This window comes from Strongylocentrotus purpuratus, unplaced genomic scaffold (assembly GCF_000002235.5).
Source record: "Strongylocentrotus purpuratus isolate Spur 01 unplaced genomic scaffold, Spur_5.0 spur5_scaffold_6, whole genome shotgun sequence".
Taxonomy (NCBI): Eukaryota; Metazoa; Echinodermata; class Echinoidea; order Camarodonta; family Strongylocentrotidae; genus Strongylocentrotus; species Strongylocentrotus purpuratus.
Window position 1 is genome coordinate 24,608,717 of NW_022145612.1, and position 18,737 is coordinate 24,627,453.

At 37.7% G+C, this 18,737-nt stretch overlaps 1 protein-coding gene across 1 annotated transcript in view; it reads right to left on the reverse strand.

Annotated features, from left to right (window-relative positions):
• Positions 1-1,680: 1,680 nt before the first annotated feature.
• Positions 1,681-18,737, reverse strand: part of LOC100893009 (macrophage mannose receptor 1) — a 47,240-nt gene continuing 30,183 nt past the window's right edge. The window contains exons 32-47 of the mRNA XM_030999932.1: positions 17,425-17,480; positions 16,453-16,629; positions 15,950-15,994; positions 15,100-15,287; positions 14,243-14,313; positions 13,069-13,163; positions 10,951-11,193; positions 9,445-9,596; positions 8,661-8,766; positions 8,099-8,213; positions 7,566-7,692; positions 6,254-6,440; positions 5,458-5,718; positions 4,218-4,403; positions 3,481-3,528; positions 1,681-3,164 (exon numbers count right to left, since the gene is read on the reverse strand). Of these exons, the coding sequence (XP_030855792.1) occupies positions 2,935-3,164; positions 3,481-3,528; positions 4,218-4,403; positions 5,458-5,718; positions 6,254-6,440; positions 7,566-7,692; positions 8,099-8,213; positions 8,661-8,766; positions 9,445-9,596; positions 10,951-11,193; positions 13,069-13,163; positions 14,243-14,313; positions 15,100-15,287; positions 15,950-15,994; positions 16,453-16,629; positions 17,425-17,480 (2,287 nt within the window). The 3' untranslated portion in view covers positions 1,681-2,934. The remainder of the gene's footprint in view (positions 3,165-3,480; positions 3,529-4,217; positions 4,404-5,457; positions 5,719-6,253; positions 6,441-7,565; positions 7,693-8,098; positions 8,214-8,660; positions 8,767-9,444; positions 9,597-10,950; positions 11,194-13,068; positions 13,164-14,242; positions 14,314-15,099; positions 15,288-15,949; positions 15,995-16,452; positions 16,630-17,424; positions 17,481-18,737) is intronic.

The following is an 18,737-nucleotide window of genomic DNA, read 5'->3' on the forward strand; positions in this document are numbered from 1 at the left end:
ATGGTTTCCTTTTCAGATTATATCAGTATCCGAAGGCGGATGAGAATAACTGGTCAAGCGGGGACAACTCTTTAATATGCTAATGAACCGGCAATATGAGCCCTACTATATTACTGAATGACAATTTGACAAACGCTTGTCGATCAATGGAAAGTGGGGGAAAACGCCTCGAAAATCTTCCGATTGTTCTTTTAATTCTTGGAACAATGTTTAGATCGTTCTATAACAATTGTGCAAACGTCATGTATTATGGTTATCTACAAATTTAGAGAATTTATATGAACACAATTTACATGATTTGTTTAAAGAAATTTTCCTTAAAACTGTATTGGTTATGTAAATTTTAATTTACATATATTATCTTTTGTCCAGGCATTCTTGTCTTATATGTAAGTACAGTGAAGATAATATCTATGCTCAACCATTCTAAATGTCACTCCAATGTTACTCTCCCTTTTCGTCATTCTGTTCCTGTTCATCTCTCTCTCTCTCTCTCTGTCTTTGTCTCTCTTTCTCTCTCCCCCTCTCTCTCTCCCCTCTCTATCTCCCCCTCCCCCCTCCCCCCTCTCTCTCTCTCTCTCTCTCTCTCTCTCTCTCCATTTTCGCCCCCCATTCGTTAATGCCACTCTCCACCCAGGCGAAGAAAATGGATACCTGGTCCCTGTCTTACAAAGAGTTGATACCAATCGTAACTTATTTGCGATTGGTACCAATCGCAAATATGTACATAAGGGATAGGAGACTGCAAACTTGCGATTGATTGGAGGACTTGCGATCTCTTAGAATTAAAGACAGGGCCAAGGTAGGAAAAAATATTTTGAATGGTTTAGCGCCTCATCTTGGTAGCTCGGCTTAATACGGGGACACTGATAGTATGCTAATGAAGTATTTTGTATATCCTAAAGGGGGAAAGCGCTTTATAAATCCAACTATCATTATTCTTATTGAATATACGATCGTTCTAAGGGGGAAAAGAGGTCTGAAAGTAGAGACTGTTGGACTATACCTCCGCGAAATGTCAAATTGGAATAGGGGGTAGATCCGGAGAAATGGAGAGGGGGGAAATTCGGTCCTATATGTGCCACAAGGATAGGAGATAGATAACAGGGTCGCTATTAGGGAGTGCGTCATCCACTAGGTTTTCAAATTAGCTAAAGCAAGATTGTGGGGTCTCAAACAAATCGTGGGTAACCTATACCCCGCTTTAAGGGAATGCTTATACTAGTGAACACAAGTCAATCAGCGTGGTGGATTCAAAAAATGAAAATAATGCTCTCAATCTGGCAAAAAGTGAATCATATATTTTAAATTTTGATTAAACAATACATCTGATCTAATGTCACTTTAAATACTTTATTCGAGAGTGATGAATAATGTAAATATAATGGATATCAAAGCGAAAATTACAATAATGCTAGAACAATTTCTAGATTTTACAATGCGTTACTTCAAATTTGATGAGATGTTTAATACGCAAGTAAAGGCTATGAAATAATGTGGATTCAACCTTTCTATAGAGAAACAAAACAAATGTAAGAATTAAGTAACACCTTAATCATTGGGAGTATCAGACAAATTAGCAAATTTCAGAAAAATTAGCAAATATCAGAAAAAGGAAGGCTTTTAAAGAATACATCAAGTACAATCGAAATATTGATTCAGCACTTCATTGACCAGAAACAAACATTCAATTACTACACGAATAAAAGAATCCATTTATTTACCTCTTTACCTTAATGTGTACCATAATGTACCTTGAATTCAAGACAAATGTTATCCTAAATCTTCAAATTCTAGGATAAAGGCAAACTCAGTGATATATATGAAATGCGTATTGTAAAAGGACGTCCTTACACATCCGTTATTGATTCAAATTGAGTGGACTTGCAGATATTGATGATGGTATTGACAGCATTGACAAAGAAAACAAATTAATAGGGTCTATATATTTTTGTTATAACTTGAAAATAACGTAAATATAAGAGGTAAATATATATTTATAGCTATTGCATTTATACCGTTGATAGCCAAAATGAAACTTTGCTTTGAAGGTATTCTTATGAAATTGCAACGGTACGATATGTTTTTTTTTTAACTTAGAACTGTATTAACTGTAATTCTACGAGAGTAGATGGACTAAACATGATTCTTCCCCTTTTTTAGAACAAATATATACACAAATCTCGGATCGGCATAGAAAGAATTGCTATAAAGTTTTCTCTCTTAACGAATATATAACCCAAATAATGATTGTGATAATGAATCAATTAGTTTTCAACTTGTATCGTAATATAAAAGATACACATGATCAATATGTTTACACGTTTTGAATACAATTTTAAAAGAGAAATGCCTATTATAGGACAATAAAATTGTATAAGCATGAAAGTTGTGAATACCTGTATTTAACTTTGATCATTGTCAATCATTGTTTAAATTTTAGATACGACAAGAACTTTATATATATAAAAGATATACATGGTTACATGTTTTAATAACATTCTTTAAGAGATGTGGAATTATATCAAATTTTATTTGTTAAACTCGACTGGTATTGTCAGCAAGAAAACATGATGAAGAGATGTAGATTGTTGCTATGGTAACTGAAGTTTGTTGCATGTCAATAACAGAAAGTTTAAAGAAAATACATCGTTACAAATATTGCTTAGACAACAAACACAACGTATCAGTCTACAATGATTGGGACTGATTGAGCTTTTATACTTTCTTCAAAAACTACAAGTGCTACAATTTTGTGAATTGTCATTGAATTATATTGAAATCCACATTTCTTTTGACAAAATACGGCATTTATGTTTGACGATATTAAAGGTCAATACATCAAACATTGCAAAGCTGGAGGCTAACACGAAACAGGCAGCTAGGGCTTATGTTGGGTACGCTAGCAACAAACTTTTTAAATTTCGAGTGGTTTTAGTTGTTCACACTCAGCATTGCATCGTCAAACGAGTCCGTTCGACCACCGCGATCATTATCATCATTGAACAGTTGCTCGGGTGCGACCTCCAGGCCGGCCACCGATCGGAAATAGGTCACCATTCTCTTCTGACGTCGTAACATGACGATGAGTGCGGCAACGATCACGATGAAGGCTGCAATTCCGACTGTTATGCCCACGATAGCGCCGACGTTCATGGACTTCCCTGATCACAAAAGGGCAAGAAAACGATGGAAATGGACTTGATTTACGTTAGCCCTTATCTGTCTTTTCTAATAATCCTACTTGAAATGTCACGTAAATATAACATCAATACAAACACTTCTTCATCGTGGGCTGATGAAGAACGAGTTGGTTTGTAAATTCTTAAATACAAATATACATGGGTGATAATTTCAATTAATTTTCTGACCATGCTAGTAATAAAAGCCCCGTGTAAACGAGGGAAAGAGATTCTGCAACTCTCTTCAAACTTCACGTGCGTTCTATTTAAATTAAGAATTATCAGAATTTGTGCTTACCTTTCGGCTCTACTTCATTGGGTGGTGTTGTTTGGTATATAGGACTTCCTATAATATAGGAAAAATGCAAGCATGTATTAACTATTATCATAACACGGAGGGCTTGTATGTATTACAAGAACCGTAACAGTTATACAAAGTTAATATATCTGAAGAAATCCAATAACAAATAGCTATAACAAATACATGTACTTACAAATTCAAACACGAATGTTATACAAAAAAACAAGTGTTTAAATGACTGATCTACGAGGAAGAACTTTTATTTTTAAATTGATCAACGTTCCAATAAACATATCTATTAGATGGCAATTTCCATGAACATTTTCTATAGCAACGCATTGTGTAGCCACTTTCTTTACTGGGGATGAGGTTGTTCAACGAGGAAATACTGGCTTCTATTGGGCTTCTATTGCAACAATACAACAAGTACAATCAGGATCATGGACTTCCAAAATGAGGCATTATATTTGTTATCGATTCCATTTCAAACGAAGAACACAAGATTAATTTCATTTAAAGTCCCTCTGCACTAGTTTGGCCAGGAGGGGTAAGACCTCCCTGCATGGTCACTGACAGGTGGTTATCTCATCAAATCAGCTCTCAATCAACATAAGAAACGGAGGGGATCATGGGGGACCAACGGTCACCAAGTATGCATTGACTGCTATATAGAGGGCGCAAGTAGCTATAAGTAGTGCAGTGGGGCTTTAAAGAAAGAATTCCTTGGTGATTACCTGTGGTGTACTTGCAGACGAAAGGCCACTTCTCTAGACAGTAGAGGTCGTTCCACTGCCCCACGTGCCCACCACTGGTGTACATCTGGGTACACTCTTCGTCCTGTTCGTCCCCGTTGGTCCCGCTGGGTTCTCCAGGGCCCCATGAAACATACTCATAGGGGCTCTCATCTGCCCAACTAAAACCTACATACAGGATAATGACAACGATAAGGATAATAGTGTTGGCGGTGCATGGTCATTCACAGTACCAATTTTGCTACTGACAACAAATTTCTGTCGGAGGTGTTAATCGACTTAATATATATTGAAGTGATTATAATAAACAGTCGCAATAGTAATACCAGTTTGTCATAGTAATTATAGTGATACAATAGTGATGCGATCGTGATTATGATGGTGATGATGATGATGATGACGTTTATTGAATACACATCATAATGAAATGATGAAATTTCGATGTATTTTGTGCATTTTCATTACGGTATGAAATTCATACCAAAAAAATCTGATCTGGCATCTTTGAATATTCGTACTTTGGTGTAAGAAACTATTTATCTTGATTCTTGTTTCCAAAGATTATTGTATACCTATGACAAGATAATCAAAGTTGGCGCTTACAAATTGCGTACATCCGGAGATGTCCCAATTTCAATCGGCTTTAAATGATCGGAAGTGACCTTAGATTACCTTACCCAGTGGCGGATCCAGGGGGGGGGGGCCCGGGGGGCCCGGGGGGCCCGGGCCCCCCCCCCTTGAGAAAAAAATCATGTGAAATCACGTGATTTTTACCTTTTTTTTGGGTTGGGCCCCCCCCCCCCTGGCGCTCAAGGGGGGGGGGTGCAAATCGAATTTTTTTTGAGGATCAAAAAAAAAAAAATGTGCTCACTACCCCCCCCCCCCCCCCCACTGAACGAATTTTTGGCCGGCGCGTTTTTCAAATTTTCGGGAGCAAAAAAAAAAAAAAAAAAAAAAAAAAAAATTGTGCTCTGTACCCCCCCCCCCCCCCCCCCCCCCCCACTGAGCGATTTTTCGGCCGGCGCGATTTTGAAATTTTCGGGAGCAAAAAAAAAAAAAGTTGGGCCCCCTCCCCTAAGAAATCCTGGATCCGCGCCTGACCTTACCTGACCTTAAGTAACCTTAAATGACCTAAAAAAAAAAATCGAATGTCAAGTCAAAAATCTCGTTCAATACTTCTACCAATATAAAATTTAAAAAGAGTTTTGTGAATGATCCTTACCAAAGTTATTGATGTTGTTCAACCCGATCCACACACTGTAGTAATCACCCTGAGTAAGAGAGATAACGAAATCCCTCTCCCTATCACTATGGATGCTAACTAGGCTGGATCGGTCTTCCTGACAGACATAGAGGGCAGCAGACCAAGGTACGATAAACTCCTCTTCAAGATAGGCTTTGTAGCATGCACTTCCATGGACAGACCAGTCACTGCCGGGGCAATCTTCGGGTGTGAGTGTAGGCTGCTGGGGTGGTATACCACCTAACCATTAAAGGCAAATGACAAAAAAAAATGAAGAGTTTCGCTGAGTCGTGGTTCCAACATGTAAATATACTGAATCATTAATAACAATATGAAATGGGTGCCATACATGTACAACAAGTAGGGTTAGGATTAATTCAGGTCTATTTTTTTTTAGGTGTACTTGATTATATTTCTGCATTTGTCAACATAAAAGAAAGTAATATTCAAACTAGGTACATGTATATTACATGAATTAATAAGTTAAAATACATATATATAAATCACATTATGATCAATTAACTAATTTTGAAGCTAGAAGTTGAATGCTGTACAAACAAAATGATGGAACAATTATTATTGGGCATGTGTCACATCATGGACCTACTAAGAAGTAGGTCTATGGTCACATGCTACAACATTTCCAGTATAATGGCTCTTTAAAGCCACACTGTCCTGCTTGTAGTTACTTGCTCCCTCTATATAGAAAACAATGCCTAAACGGTGACCATTGGTCCCCCTGGTAAGCTTTAAGACGACTTGTCAAACTCTTTACCTTGAGTAAACTTGCATAAGGCGCCATATGTGCTAGTGCATGAGACATCATCCCACGAACCACTGTTACTGACCCCAGCATTGACTACCACACACTTCTCTTCCGGATTAAGGGAAGGCTGTCCCGATGCCCAGCCGGTGTAGACCACGGGCCACGTGTCATCCCAGCCGTACGTAGAGTTATTAGTCTGGAAGAAGCAAGGAAGGAAATTGTTCATGTCAAAATGGACATCAAAGAGGGAAACATGAATTTGACTTCAATAATCTTAACTTATTAATATTAGTACTATACTAAAGTGTACAGTCACGTCATGGAGCATAAAATACAAACTATAAATGCAATATTGTTGTTTTGTGTGTACTTCATGATAATATTCTTCTTTCTGGAAAATTAATGTTCGTGAGCACTCCTTCAGAACAGTTCATCTTCAAGACAGTTCCACCAGGGCCGTATGGACTCCCTTAGAAACAATAGCACGATGTTTGCAAGGATATCACATAAGTCTTGTAGTTGTCTTAGAAGAAGACGAAACACGCCATTATACTAATGCTAAGATCGTCACCATCATTATCTTTGCCATAATCAGCATGATTAATGCAACCGTCAGTATTACCAAAACTATCTACACAGACTTACGGATATCCATTTACACAGGAATCATTATTGAAGAATGTATTATATTTTGTAAGATAAGTACCGTATATACTTGTATATACATTTCCCGTATCAAGACATGAAAATAATTAGGAATGTGAATATCGTGAATGTGAATGTGAACACCATCATCAAAACTGTATATCATTAACAATGCCCGCTATAATCAGAAGTACGTATTTAAATCCTTAAACCATGATCTTTAAACAGCTGACGCTCCCACACCGGCTACCACACAACCCCGACCGGTGTGATGAAGGGTATCAGTTACGGACATGGAGGTACATGTAAGGAGGAGGTGCATGAGACTCCTCTAATCCTAGCCAATTATTATTATCTTTCTTGGCTTAAAGGGGCTACACCATTGAATAAAATTCCTTTGGTTTACATACTACATTACGGTCCGCCCTTCGAATCAGCTGCTATCGACTATTAAAACATCACCATCGGAAATGATGGGCCAGACTCTTCTATTCTCTTTTTGTTCACAACCTTTATAGATCTTAACCCGCAAAACATTATTGAAAGATAACCCATATTGTTAAGTATCCCACTTCTGATAATATCTGAATAAAATAAAATATCCGTCCGGCTAATGGGGGACACTACCGAATCCGCCGAGGGGCCTCATCGGTCGTAACACCGGCTACATACTCACCTGGGTCAGTCCAATGTACATGGGTGAATCGATGCCAGCATTACTCATCATCAAGCCGATTTCACGGTCCTCGTAGATGGAGTTTATGGATGCGAGGGTGGAACCCAAATCATCAGACTCACACATCCTGAGAGAGAGAGGGAGAGAGAGAGAGAGAGAGAGAGAGAAATTGACATCGAAGGTGTAGTGTTTAAAAAGGCAAAAAAAATTGGAGTGAATCAAATACCATGTAAACACTTTAGGCTTTTGTTTTAGACAGAGATAAATTTTTAGGGATGATTATCTTATTAAGGTTTCTAAGGACATGATCTCCAAGACTTTTAAGTTTTAAGGTACATTTCAAATAGGTAATTGGCAATGCTATTGAAATGTCCAAAAGTTGATTTTTCGACAGTCTATGCGATCATGTTAAATGTACAAGGAGTGATAAAATAAAAATACATTGAAAATTAAGAAGACTAGTACTTAAACATCATTATGAAAGACGTCAAAGAATCCTTCTTGTATAATGATTCGAAATGTTATCAACGTACGTCTTAGCTTGTTCCCTCGTATACGATCCATTGTAGAGTTTGTAGCAAGCGTTGCCATAGTGATGGTAGGAGCCACACAGCGAGAGAGTAGGAGCAGGAGGGGTCCCTTGTGAATCTATTTAAATCAGAAATTAGAATTCACTCTATTGCGATTACTATCAATGATCATTGAGAATTGGTAACAATAACATTATAGGCCTTCGTCGAAGAAGACCTCGCGCTGATCCCTACCCCCCCCCCCCCGCTCTCATTCTCTCTATTTATCTCCCTCCCTCCCTGCATCTTTCCTCTATCTTTTTGTTTTTTTATCTCCCTCTCTTCTCTTCTAATCTCTCTGTCTCTGTATTTCTGTCTGTCTCTCTGTCTCTATCTATCGCTCTCTCTTTCTCCTCCCTCTCTCTCCTCTCTCTCTCTCTCCCTCTCTTCTCTCTCTTCTCTCCGAATCTCCCCTCTCTCTCTTTCTCTCTGTCTCTCACTCCCATCTCCTACCCTTCCATCCCTCTTCAGTTTTTAACAAGTAGGCCTATACCCTAAAAAGCAAATACTGGACGGAGACGATTACCTCTAGGTATCTGGCAGAGTGCTCTGTATTTCTGAGTACACTCAGCGTCGTTCCATGCTCCTGGATCATTTCCACTGTTATATCCAAACATGACGATACAATCCTCCTGTATGGGTGCAGAAGAAAGAGATTGTTGAAAATACACCGTAGAAGTCGCTGTATTGACGTTGAATAAGACTATGGATAACGTTAACATTATAATAATAATCTATTCTTATGTGGTGTTTATTTTGATAAAACATCGTTAAGAGTTCCAAAGAGCTGTCAATGACTCTGCCTTAGCTCCGTCAACAACGGTTGGTGTAGAGTGCCTTCAAGGAACTATCATATCAGTATTATTACACCTGGGTTGGGAGTGGCATTTTGTAGATTAATGTCTTCCTGGGGACATTGATTCCGTACCGGCGCTGAAACCCACTAATTCCGCATCTCTATTCAAACCTTAAAAGAGATGTGATTTGGCATTGGGGTGTTGTGGCGTGCGCCTGTAATCCAGCTAATAATGGAAGTTACAAAGTGTTGCCGAGGACGCAGTTTCGAAACTGAGTCACGTCTTTCGGATGGTGACGTTAAAAGTCGTTCCCCAGACGTAAAATATCATATCTGATTGATACACGTCTGTAAAAAAAAAATACACACACATATAAAAATCATTTGAAAGGTGTCAGCCCCCTTTTAATGGCTTGTATTCCTAAACGCAGAAAATAAGTCAACTGAAAATCGCTATCGACACCAAACAAACTTTTCCTACAGTAACTATTATGATAGAGGAATGATTACGTACACCATCGCCATTATCGTTGGGTTCATTTGTGTCCCAGTTTGTGTAGAGGACCTGAGTACCGTCAGCCCAGGTGAAGCGACCCTCACTGTCACGGTCATTCAGCCCGATCCAGACGGGGTCAGGAACGCTCTCCAACAAGGTCACGATGTAAGCTGGAACATGAAGGTGTGGATAAAGATGAGGCGTGAGTCATGAATCCTACCGTACTTTATGTTGGTAAAATATTAATCCGTCTACATGGTAATATATTGTTATAAAACGTCAAGCACACTGGCTTCAAGATTCTGAATGTTACTATAGTAGTTCTATTTTTAGTAACATGTTAATATACTCGGAGAGCAGAATAGGATAAGTAAATTGATTAATGAATCATTTAAAGCTGAAAAAGGACATCTCCTTCATTGATGATCATTGGCAAAATTTGTATCTTGATCCCAGATCATTCTAAAGAGAATTTACACCTAAGTAACTTATGCTAATGAAAAATAAACTGTAAGTTTTTTTTTTCTTTAACTCCTCTAAATGCGAGTAATGAAACTGGTATAAGCCGCAAACCATGTTAAAGCTTATCTGTACCAGTTTAAAGGAGGGATTAGAGCACACTGCATGAAGGGTCACTGCACAGGTGGTTATCTCACCAACTCAGCTCTCAAATAACATAAGAATAAGTTGACATGGGGGACCAATGGTCACCGATTAGGCATTGTTTGCTATATAGAGGGAACAAGTAGCTACAAGTAGGACGGTATGGCTTTAAAGGAGCCCCTGGGCCTACACTGAAGTGTTGTCAAGCGATGGATCGAGCTATGATGGTAGTTCTTGGTTATCTACGTTCATATCTACAGGAGATTAATGAAACGCTATATACATTCTCGAAATCCAGCATCCTTCGTAAGGAATGTGTTACAGAATCTTCCTTTAGGTCATCAGCCTTGGGCCCGTCTTACAAAGAGATGCGATTAATCGAAACCAATCGCAAGTCCTCCAATCAATCGCAAGTTTGCAGTCTCCTATCTCTTATGTACATGGTTGCGATTGATATCCATCGCAAATAAGTTGCGATTTATATCAAGTCTTTGTAAGACGGGGCCCAGACCTCTTTACATTTTCTTTTCCCTTTTTGTAGAGAGCAGTGGAACCAGTGCCATTGATTAGGAGAGTTTGGCCAACCCAGTTTGAGTTGGGTAAAATATGGCGAATACACAAAAGGATATGCGCCACATTATAACCAATACCGAAACAAAGTTCACTAAACTCTGTGTATAGATGGCTCTAAGTGGCACTCATTGACAACACCTTCTGTTACCATTTTTGTAAGAAACATTGCTCAATTCAAGTAGGGTCCGCAGAAGTAGAATACACGTCTATGCCAAGGAAAGGGGATAGTGCAAGTCACAATGTATTCTTTCATTAACTATTTTCCTTTGAGAAACAGCGTATACTACAATTTCCCGCAGTCTTCAGAGATACTGTCTATACCACAAAAGCTTTAAGATAACCATATACCTTGCTCTGTAGAATCTCGAATACTGGCCAGGTCTCCACCGAGGGTCTGGCACGAATTCCTGTGGTCGGTCCACGTGTTCCAGCTATCTAGAAACTGTAGGCACTTGTTTCCCCACGTGAACCAGTTCTTTGGGCAGAATCCATCGGCTTGCTTGGTTGGAGCAGGAGTGTAGCTATGCGGGTCTGGGGTTCGCTTGCAGACGTACGCCATCTGGGTGTCGCATTCACCAAGCCTCCAGCCACCTGAATTAAAAAGTAAAGATGTGGCAATATTGCAAGTAAACATAAGAAACCTATACCATCAAGGAATCAATGTATACGTGGTGACTCCAGGAACAGTATCGAAATATGTTGATGACTAGGTACACAAGACTAGATATTGATATATTTCCCTGGTTTTTTCTCCAGAAGTGTTGGGATTTTCCTGAATGGACATAGAAGATGATTCCTTTAGGTTTACTCCCATCTTGGACTATTTACCGTTTTCACTCCTGTATTTCTATAGAAATCCGGATTTAGTACATGTACACAATTCTATTTGGGGTTTTGGTATGGGCATAAATGTTATAGATTAAATTTACGAACGATACCGCTACCAAGAAGAGAAAACAAAACCAGCTTTGATCTACACCCACAACAAAAAGTGAGTCATTTGACACATTTAAGCATAATTTTCGTGAGTCAGGTGTAAATTGACTCATTAGTAACAACCAATGAGTCTCTATTGACTCATTTATATTTCACCAGTGTGTCAATCATGAGCTGACGCATTTGCAAAATGCTTCGACTGACTCACATGGTCGTAAAAAATGAGTCAAGATCGACATAAGAGCATTTTAGAAGAAAAAAGTGAGTCAACTTGAAAGTGAGGCTGTATGCATGCGCGCGCATGCTTTCGTAACGTCATCCAAAATGCGCATTCTCGAGCCATATTTGAATTCCCGATCGACGACGCGACGTCGCCATCTTATATCTTGGATTCAGAAGAGTTTTGACTGCAGCTAGTGAAAAATTGGTACGCATAATTATTCATATGGTTTTAAACGATGATTTTTATGACTGGATTCGTGGGCTGAATCTTCTGATTATTATACAAATGATGCATGCGTTCATTTTACGATATCCGCACTCGAGTTGATGAGGCTGTGTGTAACTTAACTATAGATTCTACTGTATCGCACGAAGCCGTGTCGAATGAAAACATGCATGATCTTGCATCATTGTTTTATACAACGAAACTCCTAGATCCTTGTTATTTGATGTAAAACGAATTAATTCAAGATTGTTTCGTGACAGTATGGGTGACAAATAAATCTCAAGTTAAGGCTTAATTTAGTGCGTACAAAGTAGATTTTTCAGATTCGGGTAGCGGGACCACCGATTACATCGCTAAAATGTGATATTTTAGGATATATTTTCCATTGCAAATGTGGACAGTGACTCTGGCATGGTATGGTATCACTATGAATATGACAGACAAAGAAAGCGGACAAAATATACAGTTCTTCAGGTAGACAAAGGAACATCCCTTCACTGCTATTATGTAAAAATGTGTAGAACAGGTGAATACGCATGTGACACCTGTTCTACACAGTTTTACATAATAGCAGTGAAGGGATGTTCCTTTGTCTACCTGAAGAACTGTATATTTTGTCCGCTTTCTTTGTCTGTCATGTTCATAGTGTATGTGTGTGATAGGCCTAGGGAGTAGGGGGGTCTATGTCATGATGCACCCTCAACAAAAAGTGAGTCACCCTTACTCAAATTGATGAGTCACTGGTTTGTCCGTACAGCGAAACACTTGAAGGATCATGTGAGTCACTATGACTCGATACAAATGAGTCTCTTAGATAAATAAGACTCATTTGTATCGAGTCATAGTGACTCACATGATCCTTCAAGTGTTTCGCTGTACGGACAAACCAGTGACTCATCAATTTGAGTAAGGGTGACTCACTTTTTGTTGTGGGTGTAGACGTCCGTTCGCCTTTCCTAAATCACATATGCCAGCTGTATCTTAGAGCATATGGCACTACCTCTTTTATTTTCCAGAAAGTAACATTACTTTTGTCTTTTGAGTTTACCACGAGCGTATAAAGTGTATATAATTTTTCTCACCCGTTGTAGCGTCCATTTCGACACACATTTTGAGGCCATTTCCAGGTTCATGCTCATCCCAACTAAAGTAGTCAGCGGGTGAATCATCCGACCACCTGGTACAAAACATAAATGTGAAGAAAACCAATGTGATGAGGGGCAAGTGGAGTAAGTAAGTGGGGCACAAGGAGCAAGTGCCCCTTCCCACACGTAATTGTATTTTAAAAATGGGTAAAAAGCGAAAAGAAAGAAGTGGGAAAGGGAGAGGGAGAGGGAGAGGGAGAGGGAGAGGGAGAGGGAGAGAGAAGTTGAAGAGAATTTTATACGACTGTAGGCCTATCATTGCTCTCTTGCATTTTGCTTAATACAAGATCATTCTCAACCCCATATGCAGCTCATCATTTAGTATTATTTTCTGTACCCTCGATCTCTCACTTTTTTTGTCATTGTCTACTCTTTGTATTATGACCGTGTTCTTCTATCTTTGTCGTGTAAAGTATTGTCTTGTCCCTTTCTCGTCTCTGTTGGCATCCCCCTTTTTCTTTCCCCTATTTCGTAGTTCCTCTTGTAGTTACAGATTAGTTAATTTAATTACTCATTATTCCTAAGTTTCATTTGAGGTGTTCATACTTGTACAAGCATTGCTTTTTAGGGGAACCTTCTGTTTCTCTTTTCCTTAAATTTGTTTTAAATGCTTATAATTGATTTGTAATGTTTTGTTGGAAACATGAATAAATTTGAAATTTGAAATTTGAAATTTGAATTTGAATTCATCTTTATTTCCAGGGTGCCCCCCTCCATGTATAAACACACGCTATGCCACTGATGAGAGACGGAGGGATGAGAGTGAGTGAAATGAATGTGCGTAGGATAGAAAGAGAGGGAGAAAGAGGAGAAGGAGGACGAGGACGAGGAGGAGGAGAAGGAGGAGGAGGAGGAGGAGGAGGAGAGAGAGAGAGAGAGAGAGAGAGGGCGGGGAAACATTATTTCATTTTTGGGGACATTTTGTAACATGACGAAAATATTTAGTTTACACGGAAGTAACATCGAATTGAAACACGCCCTTATCGGAATAAACTTAATGAGGGAAAGTATTGTGACTTGAAAAATTATTGGAAGTTCTGGGAAAAAAAAGTAAGGCCAGTAATGGTTTCCTGTTACCCAACTTACTTATGAAAAGGTATAACCCACTTACACAAAACCCCCTCTGCCTGTGAAATGATTATTCAAACCGGTCCAGACAGCGTCAAAGGAATTCCTGTTCACCTGTGTAATAAATGTACCAAACATACATAATTGTAAACGTTTTATAACAGTCCTATGCTTTCTTACATCACAATGACACATCACTTGTAAATTTTAACACTCTGTTATATACATGTAATTAAAAGATTATGTATTTTTCAGTTATTTTTAAAAAGTTATATATTTCATGTAAAGCGCTTAGAAACTATATAACATATGTTAAGCGATAAACTAATGTTAACTAGTGTAAGAAGTGGTAGTATAATGAAGTGTAATCATAAATTTGACGTTTTAATGATTTAATCTCATACAGTTAGCTAAGTCATTTAGCCACACAGTGTCTGTATTTACCATTTTCTCCTCATTTACCGTACATTATGATCGGCGTAATTTGTATCTTCCCGGTTTATTTTGTAAACATTTCTTCAGTTTGTATGAATCTGCATTGTTTTAATGTAGATGTGGAACAAATAAACTTCAAGCTTCAAACCACAGTATTCCCAATGTTTCTAAATTTACTTTTAAAAGAGAAAGCGCTAGTTATTGTCGTTGCATTAGGCCTATTTATTTAGCATTTAAAAAATTAATTACAACGAGATATTTTAGAAATTTAAAATTAGGGCTTCAATTCAATCCAATTCAATTCAATTCCATTCAATGCAATGCAATAGAAGACGTATTAAAACAAAAATTATTAACGCATTACTCAAATAATAAATGTATACATGAACAATTCTAAGAGCATATTTAAATTCTTAACTCAAAGAATTGTATTATTAAAAGTGACTTCAAATTGCAGCCTCTCACCATATCCTGTACAAATTTATTCTCCTCTGGACTGTGTATGGAGACCAGTTGAGCTTTCTCCCCACCGCAGGCATCATTAGCGTCCATCCAAAGGGCCCTTTCTTGTTCCGTAAGTCCCATGAACCTATAACAGGTGCCCAGGTTAACATTGTATGCCCAGTTCTGCCAGTTCTCCCCGCACTTCTCAGCTGTTGAAATGAAACACGATTATTGGTGAATAATTTTCAGTAATCACTGGGTGTGAGGTATATTGATGTTTTCACTTGTTTAAAGCTCGGAGACCGGGAGTATATCTTTATTAGTGAGCAAAATCAACCCGGAAACTGTTATGTGGTACGTAATAACGTGAATAATTTGTTGTAAAAATGGCCTGAAAGAAACAAGATTTTACCAAGCTTGCCCCCCAAATAGCCTTAGCATATTATAGAATATACGTATTCACCCGAGTAAACACCTTGCCTCCAATTATGTCCAACATGTTCAATCATTATTCTCCTTCCAATCGTCATCACAATCACCATTATCACTTCCAACATAATATTAGCCACTGACATCGACATTCACACTCATTAACTTTTCGTCACTCAATGCGCTCGGCCTGATTTTTGGTGCACGAATGTCTAATAAAAAAATCTTGAAAAACAAAAGTAAACAGATTGTTATAATTATATTTCCCTTAATTTGAAGCTAATATTTATTTCTAACTTTCTAAGTACAATGTAATAAAGATGTGAGTGAGAATTTGTGTGGTAATGAGGAGTGAACGTAGTATACTGGACAAAAGATGACTTTACATTCATATTCTAAATGCAATGCATGCGTATATAGTTTGCGTAAGAACAGTACTTACACTGGCCGGGTGATACATTCGGAAGCGTTGTCATCATGTAGGTGTCTGTAGCCACACACAAAAATAAAAAAATAAAAATAAAGCAAAATATCGATTACTCAAATATATTGTAAAAACATTGTTGTAATAAACGAAATTTGTGTATCACACGTTAAACTCATCACTTGATCGTTCGATGGTGTTGTTCAACATAATGCTAAGAAAAGATAAGGTATACAGTGATATGAATGCAATAGAAAAGTAGTATACGCCTGTCGCACGTCCAGAAAGGTTGGTTGTCCGGACGGACATCTTTCAATCACCTTTCAACTTTCAACTTTTCTTCCCATTAAAGGCTTCATGAATATTTCACGAGGTATGATGACAAAATATGAATAGCAAATTTGTGTAGGATAGAAAGTTAGTTGATACGTGTATAAAACAATTTTTTTAAAATCAACGACACAGCTTAATATTATTAACCGTCCGGACATACAACCCCCTATTATATGGGACAATGGTACCTTTGGGTGTCTTGCAGACCCAATTCCTCTGGGCGGTTGCACCAATGAAGTCCCATCCATAGTCTTCAGATGCTGGGTATGCTACTAGTCCAATATAATATAGATCAGGTCTTCCTTCAGGCATGTTAACACCCCAATTGACATACTGCAATGGACTGCCATCATCCCAATAATAATCTGTTAGAGGCGCGAAAGAGAAGAAACAAAAAGTATGTTTAGAAAGAGAAGAGGTGGAAATTATACTGGGGCCCGCAAATCACAAAGTATTTTAGACCTCTGGGCCCCGTCTTATAAAGAGTAATGTTGCGATAGATCTAAATCGATGGCAAGTCCTATAATCAATTGCAAGTTTGAAGTCTCCTATCTCTTATGTATATAGTTGCGATTGATATCAATCGCAAATAAGTTGCGATTAATATCCACTCTTTATAAGGCGGGGCCCTGAACATACATGTATATTGACATCGAATGTTTATCAACTTTTCTTAATATTTTGACTTGATAAAAGCCCCAGAAAGGCGATAGAAGCTCCAGTATGGCTATGAAATTAATTACAATCATCAGAATGATAGATACTGAAATCTGAGATGTAGTTTGGTACACGGGACGGTAGTATATTTTTTCGAAGGAACGATATTATGTATTCACTAATTACAGAAACATAATCATATCTAATCACTGCACGGTAATAGTGACATTTAAAGAACTTTCGATAAGTTACTTTTAACTGAAAAGGCGCTATAATCCCTAAGAGCTTGATAAGCATACCCGTTATGCAACATTAAAAATGTATCTATTAAATAGCCGAAAGATTCAATATACCACACCTTTGGATAAACTAGCCAAAAATCATTTTTATATTCTTTTAAAATTTGGCTATACATAAACGCATTTTTATATAGGATTCATTAACTTTTTACATATTGAAGAAAAAGAAAAGAAAAATGAAATTAAACATCTTTAATTACGTACAATTATCGGTGCTTGTTAATGACATTCCTATCCAGAATTCCTCCACAGGATCAACACTGTAAAAGGAAAATCAGTAGAATAATGAAGAATTCTACTTTTTTCAAGATTCTATAATGATTGTTTCGTAGACAATGATTTCAGCGAATAAATGACTAAAAGATGTTACCCCTGACATTTTTACACCGAACCGGTGAGGTAGGTACCTGGCAGGAATTAATTCATTGAAATGCTAGAGCGCCATAATGGCAGCCATGCTAAGGCCGGGGTAATAATTGTGGTGCACCACAGACTATTTTGACAAACATGAGCGCTATATAAGAACACACTTGTATTAATATCATTCCTATTATCAGGTGGGCTGTAGTTAATACAGACCACCTTATATTTTCTTATTTCTGTACATTTTTTTTGTGAGCAAGATAACTTGAAAATGGCTCAATCAAATGCCTTGAAATTTGGCACACATAATGTATAGGCATATGAACAAAGCACAATAAGGTTTCCAACCTTGATCATGACTCATGAAGTCATCTAAGCGCCATTTTATGAATTTTTCGAAAATCACCTCATGATCATATCTTCATAACGGAAAGTCATTGATCAAGGACAATATCAGTCCGGTCATTTTCAGGTCAAAATTTTAAAATGCTCCAAATCGTTTCAAATTTATTTTGCACACGTTTAAGGCCATTTTGAGCATTTGTCAACAAAAAAAGCGCACTGACGCGCATAACGCCATTATGCAAAATAGAATCGCCATTATTTTTTATTTCATGATATTTCCCATTTTTTCCAAACAATTTGATACCATGTTTATCTCTTTATGATTATTAATAACGGAATGAGCGTCCGTCAAGATAAATGTCTGTGCGCGCGAGCTCTTGAGTTGCAAAAAAATGCTTTAGGATGCACCTGGACCATATTTTGATAGAGTATGAGTCGGAAATATGATTTCATGTCTAAATTGACCAATAAAAATATTCCGACGTCACTATCATAATGGCCTTTGAACTCAAAATACGAATTTGCATATTATGACGTCAGCATATTTATGGACAATTGATTGTATCTCTGTAAAATGATATTGATCGATTTTCTTCCAAATGTTGATATATTGTAGCTAAGACAATTCTCTTCAAAGTCAGTCACCACCATTTTTCATTTTGATGACGTCATCATAGTGAAAATTTCGATTAAAGGCCACATGTCTGAAATATTTTTTTAAAGCAGTATATCGCTTATTTTTGCTTTATTTTGTCTCAAATTTTAGTTGGAACAGCCCACTTATACTTGTTTCAAACAAGTATTACATG